At 38.3% G+C, this 17409-nt stretch overlaps 3 protein-coding genes and 1 pseudogene across 3 annotated transcripts; 2 read left to right on the top strand and 2 right to left on the bottom strand.

Annotated features, from left to right (window-relative positions):
- Positions 1-1358: 1358 nt before the first annotated feature.
- On the bottom strand, positions 1359-3028 carry LOC122032127 (UPF0496 protein At3g19330-like). The gene is made up of 2 exons (XM_042591385.1): positions 2903-3028; positions 1359-2838 (listed from the first exon to the last, which is right to left on the bottom strand). Exons 1-2 carry the CDS (start codon positions 3000-3002, stop codon positions 1631-1633), a joined length of 1308 nt encoding a protein of 435 aa, XP_042447319.1. The 5' UTR covers positions 3003-3028; the 3' UTR covers positions 1359-1630.
- A 1473-nt stretch (positions 3029-4501) lies between these two features.
- LOC122031664 lies at positions 4502-5376 on the bottom strand (annotated as a pseudogene).
- A 1178-nt stretch (positions 5377-6554) lies between these two features.
- LOC122032513 (actin-depolymerizing factor 11) lies at positions 6555-9596 on the top strand. The gene is made up of 3 exons (XM_042591811.1): positions 6555-6697; positions 8520-8785; positions 9182-9596. The coding sequence occupies exons 1-3, from the start codon at positions 6677-6679 to the stop codon at positions 9330-9332; spliced, it is 438 nt and encodes a 145-aa protein (XP_042447745.1). The 5' UTR covers positions 6555-6676; the 3' UTR covers positions 9333-9596.
- Positions 9597-10184: 588 nt separating this feature from the next.
- On the top strand, positions 10185-17097 carry LOC122031972. Its single transcript, XM_042591205.1, has 3 exons — positions 10185-10595; positions 10825-10848; positions 16446-17097. The coding sequence occupies exons 1-3, from the start codon at positions 10376-10378 to the stop codon at positions 16757-16759; spliced, it is 558 nt and encodes a 185-aa protein (XP_042447139.1). The 5' UTR covers positions 10185-10375; the 3' UTR covers positions 16760-17097.
- The last annotated feature ends 312 nt before the right edge of the window (positions 17098-17409 follow it).

Raw genomic sequence — 17409 nt, 5'->3', positions numbered from 1 at the left:
TTAAATTTATTTTTAAAAGTAATTAAATTAAGTCGAGTCTAGAACTGAATTAAATTTGCTGTCGGTGGAACTTAATTTTTTTTTCTAATGGGTTTAAGCTTGATTTAAGTTGAGTTGTTTTAAATATTATCCAACTCTCAAATTTAAGTTTATTTAATTATTTAAAATTTTTATATTTTAAATTTATTTGGTTAGTTATTAAACTTGATTATTAAAAATATAAATTTATTTATTCATTTTAAATTCTAAATATTATTCATAAATTTTATTTATAAATATTGTTCATAAATATTAAACCAAATGAATATATGCATTCAAGCTTGTTTAATTTAATGAATTATTTAAATTTATTTATTTAATTGACTTAGTATATTAAATTATTTTAAATAAATTCTTACGAAGTTGATTACTAAATTTATGTATGAACGTTTAATTTATTTACGCTCTTATCCACTAGATCTAAAATTCATAGAACTTTTTATTATTTTTCAGATAATAAGAAATATGCGTATTTTATAACCCATAGACAGCACAATATGACCTGATTAGGGTAAATTTGTGCCAATCATATTGCGTTGAGCAAAGCCCAAGTTGTGCCAAGCTTATTACGTTGAGACACAACGAATCAGAATTAGTTATAACGGTTTCGTAAGGAAAAAACAGATGTATTGATTGATTAGTATTTCTAACACTCATTTCAATCCTTCTTAGCCAGGGTTTATGACTAGCAGCGTAGCTTAGAGGCTAGCCGGTCGTAGCCAAGAGGCTGCGACCAACCAAGCTGCAATTTGAGACTGAGACCGACTTGGCTGCGACCTGCGACCGGCGACCGAGACAGACCTAGCCACGACCACAACCGAGATCGACCTGGCCATGACCAGCATCCGTGGCTGATCGTTATTGTCATCTATTGCACCGGTTGCCTTCGAATCAGCATTAGCAGCATAATAGCTAATCTTTCTAAAAAAGCCGGTAATCATTCTCTTTTCCCCCGCTCAACTGTATTACTAATATGTAGCAAAAGTAATGCCAAAGTCCTAGATCATTGCTTGAAAAAATCCAAATTAATACTAAACATTAGCACATGATCATTACATTCATATTCTTTATTCACAACCTTTGCCAGCAGCAATTGTTTCCAGAACATTGATCAATGTGGATGTGTTGGGTAAGCTCAAACAATTCATCTCTCAACTAGCTACTAGATTTTAAACTTCCACCATTTCAAACAAAACAAACTTTAATCGAATGAACCTCTTCCCTCAGTTAAAGGAAAGGCACAAGCAACTAGACATACAATTGATGAACAGAATCTGCCTATCATATATAAACATCTCATTTCCCATTTCTGAACGAGGTGACTTACAAGACTACCAATGCATATAAAAGCAAACATTCAAAGTTCTACATCTGCAAACAAACAAAAGAAAAGAGATAACATCACAGTTGAAGCTAGCCAGGCACAAAAGGAGCCATGGCAGAATCAGCAACATGACTGCTGCATTGTGTTTGATGGACAATGGAGTTCGTTCCACTGATTTAATTAAAAAAAAAAAAGGTTTCAATGAGCTCACCTCAGATCCTGCGAATTTGCTCAAAATCAAGAAAGAGGAATGCTGCAGAGATTAGTTTAAGGAGGCGGTCGCCGTTGCTGGATCTGCCTGAGAAGGAGCGACCTGGCACGGTTTACAGCCGCTAAGAAGAGGCAAATGTGCTCTTCCAGGTCCTCGAGTTGGCGGAGGAAGGTGTAGAGGTTTCTGCGGAGCTGACGTACTACCTCCACGATTAGATGTTGCTGCTGATCCCTCCCACCACTCTCCAGCCCCAGCCGCACCAGCTCGCGGTCACTCTCCACGTTCGCGTGCAGTCTCGCCACCAGGCGTTCAATCGTATCTAGGTCGGTGTTCAGCGCGTAAGCCCCCCTCGAGGCAGCGTCCAACTGGGCCATGTCGCGCCGTGTCTTCCGTCTCGGTCTTGCCGGCGAATCCCTCGTCGGGAGGCAACCGCCGAGGAGGAAGGAGGGCCCGGCCATGAGCACGACCAATGCGTGGGTTGCCAGGAACACTCCGGTGACGGCGAGGCTGACTGTGGAGAAGATTAAGCAGGCGCCGGATGCTTGGGCGGAGCGGCGCAGTAGCCGGCGCCTCTGGCGGGCCTTCAGGAGGCGGAGTTCAAGCTGCTTCTTCAGATCTGCGAAGCGGCCCCGCATGAGCTGGAAGCTGCGTGTATCGCCGGAAGGGGGCGGAAAAGGGTTTCCAAGACGGTCGAATTGAAGGAGAATGTCGAAGGCCCGGTCGCACTGGGCGTTCGTCAGGCGGGCGCGACGGCTATCGGCGGAGGAAATCAGCTCGATCAGCTCTTCGATTGGGGCATAGAGGGAGTAAGCGCGGCCGACAGCTCGGCGGAGGGAGATGCAGTAGCGAGACGAATGCTCGCTGCTCTGGAAGTAGTCATCAACGAGTCGGGTGAGGTGATCGGGTGTCACGCCACGAAGTGCTTCCTCGACGGAAGCTCGGTCTGGATCGAGGACGCGCGAGATCAAGCCAGCCGACGAGAGCGTCTCCGCCGAGTCACTAGCCTCCACCTCCTCCGAATCCCCTTCTCCCCCCTCGGAACGGTGGCGATGGATCTTGTACCATATCTCCTTATAGGAACTCGTGTTGACGGCGAGCATGTACTCTCCGCTGAGGTTGATGGTGGGTGAGGCGGCAGAAGACGCTGCTGCTGATGTCGTCGGGAGACAGCACTCTGAGAGCCGGCTGCGATCTCTACGCCGCGTCCTGTTCCCTCCATTGATCCTATCGAACCCATCACATTCTTCATCCTCCTCACCGGAGCCTGTAACAAGCTTATGAGAAGGAAGGGATGGATTATCGACAATGTAGATGATCAGTGTTTCTACCTGAAGGTGCTGGGACTGGAGCAGATGAGGTAGCTGGTGGCGGCGGGTGCCCTGCTCTTCTGGATCTGCCGCCGCTGCCGCCGCCGCCTAAGCAACGCATGGAGGAAGGCGAGAGAAAAAGAAGCGGCCGTGAATTAGTAAAGACGAAGAAAGTTATCTATTTTGAAAATATATATTAAAAATTATTATTATTATTTTATAATTCAAGTATATAATTTTTAAGATATAATTAATTTTAAAAATTGAAGAGGAACTTTGGCGTAACGATAAAATTGTTATCACCAAAAGATCATGTGTTTGAATCTTGAAAACAACCTCTTGATCATGTGTTTGAATCTTGAAAACAACCTCTTGATCATGTGTTTGAATCTTGAAAACAACCTCTGGTAAAAAGTAGGATAAAACTACGTATAATGGATCCTTCCCGAGATCTCGTATGAGACATATTGTGGAAGTCATACATCCTCCAAATGGGGCATGCAATTAAAGAATACTGGATTCCTGGGTTACCCGCTGCGATCGCTTCCTGATTTATTCTAGTGGTCGATGGAAAACTTCTGTGGAATCAGATCGATTACCTTTACCCATGCTTAACGTTACGTAATTTGATTAATCATTTTTTTCTTATATTATAGGATCATTCAGCCATATGTAAATTAGTAACTAGCTTCAATAATTATAGAAGTTAATATCTAATTTATAGATGCAGAATCTAACAACTAGTTTTTATAATACATTATCTAATCATTCAAATCGTCTACAACACTAACTTTCTATTATTTTAATTTTATTTATTTCAATGATAATTTGGTTAGAACAACATTTTAACGAGCAAAATAAATAATTGGGATTCCAGGATACTTATTACATTTCAAATGAACATTATTTGATCATAATCGATCGTGCAGAAGCTAGCATGTAGCTTCTATAACATACAAAAGCTAGTTGTTAGCTTCTACAATAGTGACTTTATATCATTTTGATTTTACTTTTTTGAGTGATAACTTGATTAAAACATCTCAATGAGCAAATTAAATGATGAGCACTACATGACATTTATTACATTTCAATGAACATAATCTAATCATAATCGAGCGTCTTCTACACGTTGCAGAAGTTAACTAGTAATTGTTATACGTTGTAGAAGCTACATGCTAACTTCATAACAGTGCACAATTTAGGAGTATTTTTGAGATAAAATCATGAGAGTGACGCTTATTTAACCTTTTTTACATAAAAAAAGGAATGCTAATATGATGTTTTTGTTAATTTGAGACGCTATTTTGATTTTTTACATTTTTACAATACAACTAATTTTGAAAGTGACGAATCCGGCATTATAAAAGTTTATCATCGATGACCAGAGTAAATCGAGAACCACAAATAATCACATTGCAATCAGCAACTTGTTGGGATGCTTCAACCATCAGAAAAGAAAGAGTAAACCATTCGTTAAACTGAGTCAAATAGTTAGGGCCCAATATACACACCCTGAATTATTAGTCACTCCATTCTAATTACAGAAAGGTACTTCCAAGTACAAACACTATAGAAAACAAACAAGTCGACTGACTCCATTTGCCAGAGCAAGCAAAATTGTTAGCATTTCCTTCTACTCGAGGTGGTGGCTTGTGTTACCTTTGTGATGACAGACAAAGGAATGATAGCCTTATGGCCTTGGTTACCATAGAGATCGATTCTTCCGAAACTAGCAGAGGTGCTATTCATAATGGCATTTAGCACAAAAGTTAGGCTCTGTTGCTGTCCACTCGCGATAAAGAATTGTGTCGGAGCGACTGAAAGGGGAACTCCATAAGGAGAACTCCAACTGACAGTATAGTACTCGTCGTTCACTATGTTAGTAACTGTCCGTAATATAACTCTGGATTCATTGAGAAACGAAATTGTGACTGACGGCAAGTTCAGGTCTGAGCCAGTAATGCTAGGAACTCCACAGGCGCGACCGGTGTAGTTTAGCACTACAGGACTAGATCCGTTGATGCCACAGAGAAAGGAAATGAAGTCATCATAACCTGCATACAAGTAGGTAGTCACCAAAATCAGAAAGTCAAATTTGCATGAGCTAATTGAAGGAATAATATTCATGTGGTCGTCTCCAAATAGTTGGGAGAAGGACAACTTCTTGATGAATCATTAGCGCGCACTTACCGGTATCAAAGATGAGCCCTGGGAGCTGTTGCATTAACAAAGCCACTGCCCATGTCAAAGGGTGTTGCAGCCGATTGTCTGGAATCTGAATTTCTATAATCTCGTTGCGCCATTATGGGGGCACCTTCCCTCTCATAGAGTGTGGCAGTCGTGAAGAGTGCGGATGCAATAGCTGCAGGACTAAAGCTTGGAAATCTCTGCTTGATAAGAGCAGCAATCCCTGCTACGTGTGGAGCAGCCATACTTGTACCAGATATCATTGCAAAATGTTCACCTGAGTGTTTTGAGTGTTTGTACAAGCTCATGAAATTCAAATGGTGACAACTAGTTGAAAGCTAAAAGAAAACAATCTCTCAGTTTGATCATATCCTAGAGTTAGCTACTAAAGCAATTAGTAAATAGTATCCATCTAAAAGGAAGAAAAGAAGATATGTGAACCTATAGATCTCAATATCTATAAATTCAGAAATTTAGGGGACGTTTAGTACGCGTGTTTTTCATTTTTATTTTCTGGAAAATGTGTATTTTCTGAAAAATGATGTTTGGTTTGTATTTTTCGCACGCGTTTTCTAAAAAATTGACTATCATTTTTTAGAAAAATAGAGAATGATTAAAAGTCATTTTTTGTTTTCTAAAAAATATACATTTTTTAAAAAATGAAAATGAAAATGATGTAAACCAAACACCCTTACTTTTTTGAACGAAAGATGAAATAAATATGACTACTAAATTGTGCTCACTACAGAACCTACACAGTGAAACTTTAAAAATTTGAAATTTTGTTGCCATACCAAAATTTGTCATGAATGCATAAATATTGTTATTAATTATTTATGAATTCTAATGTCATGAATGCTCACTAAAGGATGTCTGGGATTTGAATTTCGGTAAAGTCGAGGTAAATATCTTCCTTATGTGTTAGTCACTATTTCAAAGGTTAATAGTCATCCGTGATTTACTTCCTCCGTATAAATCTTAAAATGGATTGACGGAAAGCTGAGGACGAATATATTCACCTTTTATCACAATAAATGATCACTAGAGACCGGCGAGCCGTCACTTTGGCGGAGTCGAGAAGCCAGCTTTTCTCCCACGCTAAATCGACTTTCCGTTGAAGGAAAAATACATAATATATAATTTTATATTAATTAAATCATATAAAATAAATAACCGAATAATATTAGTATAACTGCAATTCATTTATTCTGGCATAAAAGTTTCCAACAAATGGACCAATGTGCTCTGTCAAAACCGTACAACTCTAAAAAAATCAAAATAAATTAAAAAGGGAATAAAATCAGTAAAAGGATCGGACGGTGGGCTGAGACCCATCCTTACGTCACCGGACGGTGCCGAAAGCTAGTCCGCTTTGTCGCGTCCCAATCAATCCAGTCGAAAAGGGTAAAGCCGCCGCGTCCTCCCTCGCATCACCGTCTATATTCCATCGAACGGCGAAAAACAATAACAACCTGTGCGCTGCGGTTCGACTTCCAGCGGATAAAGAGAATTCAGCGAATCTTTTCTCTTTATTATTCCTCCTTCCCTTTATTTCCATTTCTCCGTCTGCGTGCTTCCGCTACTCTGTTTGCCTTCTCGTCTTTGCAAATGGCTTTTGTTCGATCGTATGTAAGTTGTATTACCCTCTGATCGTTGTTCCTTTTTTTTTTTGTTGTTGGGGGTGGGAATTTAGGTTTAGTGACGAAATGATATCATTGATTGATTATTCTTGGTGGGTTGTATTTTTTTGTTTTGTTTTACGCTCTAGGATTTTATCTAGACCGGATCCTAGTATGTTCGCGAAATTGTTACCGTCGGGATTTTGTTTGAGTGAATCCTTCTGGCTTTGTTGTTGGTCGATTATGTTGTTGGATGATCATGTTTACATCTTATTAGATGTGAAATTACTGAGTTCTATCTTCTATATGGATTATTGTTCTCCCAACGATCGGTTTGTTTGTGCTGTTTTATGTGAATTTTGTTTAACCATGCGAATAGTCTGTGATTCCTGATACATAAGCAATGATATTTAGTGTCTTTCCTTGAATGTTTTGCTGATAGCTTAGATTGATTTTAGTATAAAAGTTTTACCTTGCATTCCTTTGCAAGCGATCGGGTTCTTACAAGTTCGCTAGAGTATCATCAAGGTCTTTTCCAATTAAGTCTTCTGTATAGTCAGATCGTGTTTCACATTCTATGTCTACCTGCATCCATTTCTTCAAATTCTTTAAATAGCAAACTTATGAAGTGCCCGGATAGTCTTGATATTTATTTGGCTGATTCTCCTCTGCAAAGTTATCACCATTCTTCATGTAAAATTTTCTTGGTCAAAAACCTTGAGACTATGGAATGTAATCACTTGAACATAACTAGTTTGTTTTTACAATATCTAGTTTGGACTTCATTGCTATATATAAGTTATAGTTGCTGCTAAGTGCTTAAAGTTCTTGGCTCTTTGGCTTGAACCAAATGCAACAAATAACACTTTGTGTTATTAGTAAAATAAAGTGATCTTGAACATTATTGTCTTTTCATATCTATGGGATAAGAGGAAACTCCTCAATTCATTCAGGAGCTACCATTTAGCTCTTATTAGTCATACCTTTTAGTTTCTCTCTTTGCTTAGAATCCTAGGATCTTGGAATTTACTCATTTCTTTTATAATTACAATTGTGGATATTGTGGTCGCCCAAAGGCATTATGAGTTATTTTTCATTTCTTTTAATTATTATTTGTACTAATCGAGTAATTGAAACTGTTGCAAACGGTTTAAGGGCTTTTGCCCCCTTCCTTATTTGTGCTAGGCTGCATGTTTTAGCGTTTTGCTGTTTCATTTTTATTTGTTATACTGATTGGACATAGTTATGATACGCTAATAGATGCTTTGGATGGAACTTTAATTGACATGTTCATTAATGTGGATCAAGGTCCATAAAGATTGTGGCGTGGGTGTCTTTCTATGATCTTCTAGAATAGCTGGTACCTGGTTTAGGTTGTTGATTACTAGCAAGTAGTTAATCACGTAAGGCATTGTGATTCTCATGCAACAAGGAGAGTTTGAGCAAACTTCATAAAAGTTTTTAGTTACTCGCGCAGCTAATCTTGAAGTTTTTAATGCACTCTTTGGATGTTCAAGGTCTTTTTGTGCTCTTTTTGCACACCTGAACGAATTTTTTATGAAGTTGTCTGTAAATCTAGATGATTCTACACCCTTTGCCAGCCATTTATGTAGTACTTGTACGGTGTTTGGCATATGCCTGAATCAAACAACGCCTCTCTTTTATCTTGTCTCTGTAGTTGAGAATGGTTGTATTTTCTATCATGCATCTTCTAATATCTTTGGAGAACATAATCATATAGTTTAAGTATCAAACCATACTCTGGTTGCTCTCTCATTATTTTTAAAAGATTTGTACCCTTTGTTCCATGTCTAACTATCATTCGACTTTAGTCAAATGCATCTTCTGGAATGGGTGTTGCTGAGGATTGCAAAGAAATATTCCGAGAACTTCAGAGGAAGAAGAGTCATCGTTATGTGATTTTCAAAATAGATGACAAGCAAAAGCAGGTTGTTGTGGAGAAGACTGGAAAAGTCACTGAAAGTTATGATGATTTCACGGCATCTCTTCCAGAGAATGATTGCCGTTATGCTATCTATGACTTCGACTTTGTCACTGAAGAGAATTGCCAGAAAAGCAAAATATTCTTCATTGCTTGGTAAGTCTCTTCATTCTAGCTAGTCTTTTTTTCTTATATGGTCGATCTTTTCTCGTGTTTGAAACACGTGTACATATATTTTAAGCTATGAAATGAATCTAGAATGCTCGAAATGGATGCATGTGATTAGGATCTTACTCCTGTTGTTATTTCTCAGTGGAACTAAAATTGAAGCTAAAGCCTAAATGGTTAGTCTGATGTGTCTCAAATGTGTCATTTTACATGAGCCCTTTTGTCTATCAATAACTGGAGCCTGTTCTAGAAGTTGCTTCATCTTCTCCACATAGCTACAAGTTGTACATATTTGTGCTGCATTATATTTTCTCTATACTTTACAATATCTTTGAATTCAAAAAAAGGGTATAACTATTCTCCTGTCGCTTCTGCGAACATCAGGTCCCCTGCTATATCCCGAATCCGAGCTAAGATGTTGTATGCTACCTCAAAGGATCGGTTCCGGCGAGAGCTTGATGGTGTTCACTACGAGCTTCAGGCTACTGATCCAACAGAGCTCGACCTCGAGATTCTGAGAGAACGAGCCCATTAATTTCAGGATGTTATCTATTTATGAACTGCATTGAAGGCGTTGTTTAAAGTATTCATTTTATCGGGAGGATGTCTTTCGAGTTCTCAAGTTTCCAGTAATCACTGGGTTATGCTGCTGGGATTTATGTATTAATCAAGCATCAACAGAATCGTGTATTGATAAATGGTTGAAGCAAGAGCGAATTTGTACAACTTCGACTTTATGATCAATATTATTTATCGGTATTATTATTTATATAATCAAAGATATGAAAATTATTGAGTAGATGTCTAGTATTTACTGCAATAAGTTTGGCGTCAATTTTGAAATTATCTATTAGCACCTGTTTCCTATTGTAATTTTTTTTTATAAATAAATCTGAAATTATTATTTTTAATCTATTTTGTTACCCAATGAACCAAATTTTCCTTTTTATTATTTATTAATTTTATTTTCTTGAAATGATTATTTTGTTATCTATGCACTCCATTCCATTAGCTAAAAGTCGCAGCTAAAATTTCCGTACAAAGTTTTTAACTTTAGTGCAGTCCCTGTATTAAAAGAATATTTATTTTAACTTCCTAATTTATTCAACTGTATATGCATTTTTTTAAATACGTGATAAAATATAATATAAAAAATTCATAATACAATATAATTTCTTTTAAATTTAAAATCATTTAAATTAAAAAGGAGTTGAAATAAATATTTTCTGAGATTTTAGCGTAATTTTACTGTTATTTTAACGTATAAAATCCATAATTTTTCTATTCCGTTTTGATTCAAATGTGGGTCCCACAGTCACGTGGCTGGGAATGTGTTTGATGGAAACGGTTCGGCGACCTCCCACTCGTCTACTAAAGAAAACTCCGTTGATACTTCGTCGCCACTCCCTTACCGCACAAGCCGCGTTTGGCGCTGCCGCAGTAACTGCTGCCTGCCGACGCCGACAGCCCGTTTGCCAAATTCTGGCGCCGTCGGTGCCCTGCTCTTCTCCCCCTCTTTTTTCTCGCTTCTTCTTTTGTTTTTTCTCCTCTGGTTCTGTCTTCACATAGAGTTCGCAAATGGCCGGGGGCGTTCTCCTCGGCGATGTCATCGGCGGCGAGGGAATCAACCCGAACCTGGTGAGAATCGTCCTTGTTGTGATGGCCCTCGGCCTCGCCGGATACATCGTCGGCCCTCCGCTCTACTGGCACGTCGCCGAAGCCCTCGGCAACTCCTCTGCCTGCCCTCCTTGCGCCGCTTGCGATTGTTCTGCTCAGCCCCTCCTCTCCCTTCCTGAAGGTTCTCCCTCACCCCTCCACATTCTCGTTATCTTTTATACAGTCCTTGATAAGATCTGACGACGATCTGGCGCATCTTTCCTCTTGGATCTAAGGATCTCTCTCTCTCTCCCTCTCTCTCTCTCTCTCTCTCTCTCTTTTGGTTTCTAGATATATTAGTGAGTTGATCATAATTATGGATTTCTTGTGTTCTAAGGTTCTGAATTATATTTTCTGTTTTCTGTTTGCAGAGTTGATCAATTTGTCCTCCACAGGTTAGTCGCATGTTTTTCATCCCTAATCTTTAATTGTGTTAAATTTACATTCGATGAATAAATGAGATTTTTGAGTCCGAGGATTATCTGATTAATTACTTTGGGAGACTGGTGTTAATAATTTCTAAATCGGCGAGCTTCATAAATTTGGTTAGCTTTTGATTAAAATGACGACTGTTAAAGTGTCGAGTGCTTTATTTACTATTTCTTTTTTTGGTGGCAAATAAACGGCAAGCTAGATGCATCATGGCGAATATCTGATCCTGAATTATTGGATGTGTTTCTAACTATAATCTAGTGTCTTTGAGCTGCAACCATTCTTGTTCCTTGGAAGTGATTGCATTGAAAGAGTTACAATTTTTCAATCACTTTGGATTTTGCTTGTTATACATCCATACTAGTCCATAGTCCATATACATGTTATGTGAATTACCTAAAACATTGATCTTTGTTAACATTTTTCACTCCTTTTTCATTAAAATTTGTCAAATGTTTCTGAAAATAGTCTCAAAAGTGAAGATAATCACTGATTGGCTTAAAGTTATGGAGTTGATTGTGTCCATGTATTAATAGTATGTCCTAAATTCATGGCGATGGTGATATCAAGTCTAGTATTCATAAATGCCTGAAAAAGCTGTATTCAAGTCCATCTTAAGGTTAGTTCTAGTAACTTCTGACCTTTCTGGACCTGTCCAAACCAACAACTGTAATATCTGGTTAAGAGGTCAAATACCCAACAAAACCCAACTCTGAGTAATATCTAACAGGAGAATGCTTGTTTATGTTCTAGGTGTTGTGGAAGAAAACATAGGATATTAAAAAAAAAAATAAATAAAGGTATAGAAAGGAAAGAATTGACATATAAATGCTGCAAACAACATGTAAGAAAGAGAGAGATAACAAGCAGGAGATCTGCAACAAGAGTCTTGTTTAGATATTTGGGCCATACACAAACCAACGACATTTCAGTATAGTTCCACCCTAACCTCTAACCACAGAAGTTTCCAGTATCCTATGTCATGAACTGACTCAATGGTAGCATGGGAATTACTCTCTCAACTGACATTCAATGGTAGAATGGGAATTTATCTTTCAACTGATGTCCAATCTAAGTTGTATGGAAAAGGAAAATATAGTTGATCACGTCACACGTACCTCAGTGTATTACAAGACAGAAAAAAAACTGCTGCAGCTGATCTTACTTTTTTAAATGAGGAGATGGAGGAACTGAGAGATTGGGGAGTAGAAATGATGCAATATCACCATAATGTGGAACTAGAAGGCTCCAAAGCTAGTTGAAGGTTAGTCACCACCAGTAGTCACTTCAAAGTGTAGAAAACTAGTCAGTCTGCGTGTCATCAATGATGCTGTTGTTGGTGATGCCACAATTTCAATCCAGTGCTTGTCTGAGTCAGAAATAATCAACTATACCACAGGCAACTTGAACATATAAGTGAGGGAGGGTTCACCAAGTTGTGTAGACTGAGTAGAGTGGTCTCCCATTTAGAAATCTTATAGCCAAATTGGAACTCTAAGAAGGTTATTTGGTCGATAGATATAGCAACATTACTATGTTAGTTTAAGCACAGGTCAATGATGGATGAAGGTCACACTTGATTAGATTTATTGTTATGTTTGTAGGCCATCTTAAATTTCTTGACAGATGGAGAAAATGGAACAAGGTATATGCTCATTTTGATGACTTCCTAAAAAATGAGAGCGTACTTCCTCTAGCAAAGGAGAAGTGTTCAAGGCTACATGGTTTTGATGGTGCTGACTGAAGATGTCTGAGGACTAATCAACATGTCAGATGGATTTACATAAACAATATTTTTTTTCTCAATGGAATTTCATAAATTATGCTATACGGGCATTGTCTGACACCTATTGTGCCCAGGACTAACAACAAAAAATGGGTTTCTAGGAGGATGAAACATGTTGTCTTATGCACTCTGCCTAAGACATGTCTGTGGAGGTTGTGTGCTGTGTGCCCCCTAACGAATCAGTCTCATTCAGCTATTATTTAAAGACACTTGAATAGGTAGCACTTGGTAAGTAATAGTTTTTGGTTTCTTTGCATTGACTCATGTGAATAGATGAAAATTAGAGTCAAGATCTAACAAAAAACTTTCGTCAAGGGCAACATCCATTTAAGCATCCGTCATTTAGTGTGCTAACTTTAGAATTTCTCCTATGTCATGTATAGCATAGTAGTGCATACATGTTACCCTGTAGATTTCTCAGTGTCCCGCATAGAGAAAGATGAAATTCAAAATGGTATATAACAACAACAATAATAACCAAGCTTTATCCCACTAGGTGGGGTCGGCTCAAAATAGTATATAACATTAGTTTTAATGAGGCTTAACAGGTTTGATTATTGTGGTTATTTTGCCATTATATGTTTAATTGTAGCCTACTTCTAGTGATTTTCTCCTTATCTTGGACTTTCCATGTATATCTGTATTTGCATTTGGTTTATGTTGTTGTGGGTTGTTGTTTTGCCATAGGTTAGATCATATAGTTACAATGGCAACACACAAAACATGAGCTGGTGTCCAAGTCAAGAGACCTTGCCATATCATGTATCTAAGTTCATATGGTAGTATATACAGAAATTTTATGACTAATAATCAAAAAAAGTTGCCCAAGGCTTTAAAATTACTAGAACAAGAATTAAATATGACTGTATTTTCTGATAAATTAGAACTACCTTCTAGAGGAATTGAACATGCAATTTAAATTTTTCTTTCAATCACAACATTTGAATCACATGGTAGATCCAAGTGCACATGTGTAAAAATAATATATAAAATATGCAGTGAAAAGATAATCAAACGAGAAGAATAAGTAATTGACAATTGATCCTGTCCAAACTTGGTGAAGGCGGTTGGCTGGGGATGTGACCCCTTGGTGGACTATGCGAAGACTATGCCCGATCTGCAAGGACAAAAACGTTAGTGCCGGACTAGGGAAGGTGTCCCGGCCTTGGCCCTCTGATTCTCAAATCAGTCTCCGGCAGTAGCAAAGAGGAACATGAACAGTAGACGAGAGCTTTAAATAGGAGAATAGGTGCGCGCATGTATCTCCTCCGGTGGTTGGACTTCCCTTTATATAGAGCTGCGATGACGTGCAAGTACACGTCCCTAGGCGTATGGAGCTGTAGAAACATGCGGGCACATGCCCCAAGGTGTATGCACGTTTCCATACTTGTCCTATGAAAGGGCGTGTCAGTAAAGCGTCTACACCTCACTTTAACGCACCTCACTTTAACGAGGCGTGCAAACCTCTAACGAGACGTGGAAGCTTCTGCCATACGATATGCCTGTTGACCATGCTTGGTGTCAGCGGTACTATCTCCCAAAAGGATATTGAGAGATATGTCAGTGATCCCTTTGCTCGGCCGAGCGGGATAGCCGCTCGGTCGAGTACTCCTCCGCTCGGTCTGACTGGGCCGCTTTTCCATGGGGTAACGCGATATGACAGCTTGTGTTTGCCCGACCGGGCTAACGCCCCGTCGTCCTAACGTTCCTCTGCTCCATGATGAGCATCCAATAATCTTGGCTGCACGGGCCTTCTGCTCGGACCAGATCATGGCCGGTCGGGCGCCTCATTCCCGATCGGCCATTGCAGTAGAGACCCGCTCTGGCCAGATCATTGTTGGTCGGGAGCCTCATTATCGATCGGCCATTGCAGTAGAGACTGACTCGGGCCTCTTCAGGGTATGCTTGCCGATTCTCTAGCGTTGACCTCCATGACTTTGACCTCCATGTTGGCCTCTATCTCCGTCCTTTGACCCGCACTTAGTAGGCCTCTTTTTATCACCATATCAACAATGATAAAATAACTTGCGAAGATAAAATAAAATAACTTGCAATAATATAATAAAGTGAGATGTGATGACAAAATAAATTAATTTGCAATGATAAAATTGAGTGAGATGCTATGGGAAAATTTAATAAATGCAATGAGAAAAATAATTAAAGTACAACGAGAAAATAATTAAGTACAATTAGAAAATAATTAACTTGCAATGGTAAAGATCGATAAATAGCAATAAGAAAAGCAATTAATTTGCAACGAAAAGAGTAATTAAATTGTGCTGAGAAAAATAATTAAATTGCAATGAAAAGAATAATTAAATTGCAATGAGAAAAATAATTAAGCTTGTTATAGATTTGAATATTACCTGTTATATTGTCTTGCATAGATTCATATATTCAGTCCCAAATTATTGGGGGCAAATATGACTTGATGAGGAGGGGGATCATAACAAAAGTTGTCCAAGGTTATTTGATGTTACTGCAATTCAGCATTCTTGTTTCATCCATATCACATATTACCACCTCGTCTCACAGTTAATTATTTCATAGAGATGAAAATGAAATGGCAGACAAATCTTCATCTAGGGTTGTAAATGAACTAAGCGTTCATGAACAAGCTTAGTGTTCAGCTTGATAAAAATTTGTTTATGTTCATTCAATATATATAAGTTTAATTAAACAAACAAGCTTAAACAGTTCGTTAAACTAAACAAATAAGTTTGAACACATATGTGTTCAGTTTTTTAACGTTCGTGAATAATGTTCATAAACCATATTTATTAATAAAACTCTTTTCAATATGCTAAATAAATAATAAAATAAAATAAAATAAACAAATAAGTTTGAATTATCAAGCTCAATAACCAATCAAACAACTAAAAGTTTCAAACAATCAAACAAGCTTGAATTGAGAGCTCGATAACATCTAAACGAACCAAGCTTAAGCCAACCTTCAAACAAGCTCAAGCTTATAAAAAATAAACCAAGCTAAGCTCGAACAATCATTTCGAAAGCTTAGTTCATTTTAAGTTCGGCTCGGTTTGTCTCGGTTACCTTATCAAACAATCTTGAACACCCCAGAACTCGACTTGACTCAGCTCGTTTACAGCCCTACCTTCATCCTATTTTATGTAAAATAGTCTTTCTGGTTCCATTATAATCATCGCTCTCCAACGTTGGGCTCTGTATGGTTCTTTCCATTACACTGGTGATCAATGGGTGCCAAACTCCTAGCTTTGATTAGGTTAGACTATTGATCACTGAAAACGTGGTGCTGAATAGCTAGGATTTCCTCAATCTACATCATATGTTCTCGTTATCTCTTCTTGCTTTGATGCTTTAGTAAAATAAATTCTGCACTAGCTGAATAAGATGATTTCTGATTTTAACTACAGAGGATGCAGTTCATTCAATGATGCTATTCTTTTAAGAGGATCCGAGAACTAAGCATATGCATCTGATAAAATATAAATAAAAAATGATTGCTGTCGTTATTTCTTGCGCTGTATGAACATATTTAGCAAGGTTTTTAGGCGGTAGTTTGACTACCCTCTGTGGTTGTGACTAACAATAAAGTCGCAAATGCTATCATATGCACGTGTTGCTAGCAACAGCAAGCTATGTAATGCATGATTAAAGAATGCTATCATGCTCATTACTTGTTATATGTTCGTTTTCATCCTGTTTGCTGCATCATCTTTGTTTAGTTATACTTTCGATCGATTGGCCCTATTCACTCAATCCTTTATAGCCTTTGCCATTCCCTCGGTGCAGATTGTGCAAAACCCGACCCAGAGGTCAGTGAAGAAATGGATAAGAATTTCATAGATCTTCTTGCTGAGGAATTGAAGTTGAAAGAGGAACATGCAACTGAAGCTCAACATCGTGCTGATGTTACATTGCTCGAGGCAAAGAAGTTGGCATCACAATATCAAAAGGAAGCCGACAAATGCAGTTCGGGGATGGATACTTGTGAAGAAGCCCGAGAGAGAGCTGAGGCAGCACTATTTCAACAAAAGAAACTAACAGCGCTGTGGGAGCAGAGAGCTAGGCGGCGGGGATGGAAGAATGCTCGTTCTTACCGATGAATATTATGATCCAACTCCTGGTCCAATGACTTAACCCAGTCCTAGAATCTGACGTATTTGCTCTCAGCCTCCTAAGTGATCTCCCAATTTGTCCAAACTAGATCTTCTCCTTAAAAGGAAGTGCCCCAATGACAAATTGATTACATATTTATTATAATGAGTTTAAGCCATATATATGTGCAGGATAATATCCCACTGCAATCCACATTGTTTTCCCCTGTATGTCGTCGCTTTTTGTGTCCTGCTATATAAAAAAAAACCGAAACCCCCTAATTAGAGGCATGAAAGATTTTATGCTTACTATATTGAATGTGTTTGCTGTTTATGATGCATAATAATATAATACCAATAACGTATTCGTTGCCAATATTTGCATTTAGTCGGCCGAATATCACGATTAACCATATTTGGCGGCTATGCAATTAATAAATTCTCCTACTCTGAGCCATTTGCTTTCTTAATAGAATCCATAGCAACCGAAGCCTGCCCATGCCCAAGCACCGAGCCATGCCAAATGAGAGTCATGGAGTCACTTTAAAGCTCCCAATTCAGATTGAATGATCCTCTTACAACCCTAAACAAAAGTCACAATTTGTCTGCTATTCCGCTCTGTTTTCTCACATGGAGCTCTGGCCACTGGAAAGTGAAAG

Source organism: Zingiber officinale, chromosome 11A (genome assembly GCF_018446385.1).
Source record: "Zingiber officinale cultivar Zhangliang chromosome 11A, Zo_v1.1, whole genome shotgun sequence".
Lineage (NCBI taxonomy): Eukaryota > Viridiplantae > Streptophyta > Magnoliopsida > Zingiberales > Zingiberaceae > Zingiber > Zingiber officinale.
Note: the sequence above shows the minus strand (reverse complement) of the source record. Positions and strands in the feature narration are given on the sequence as shown.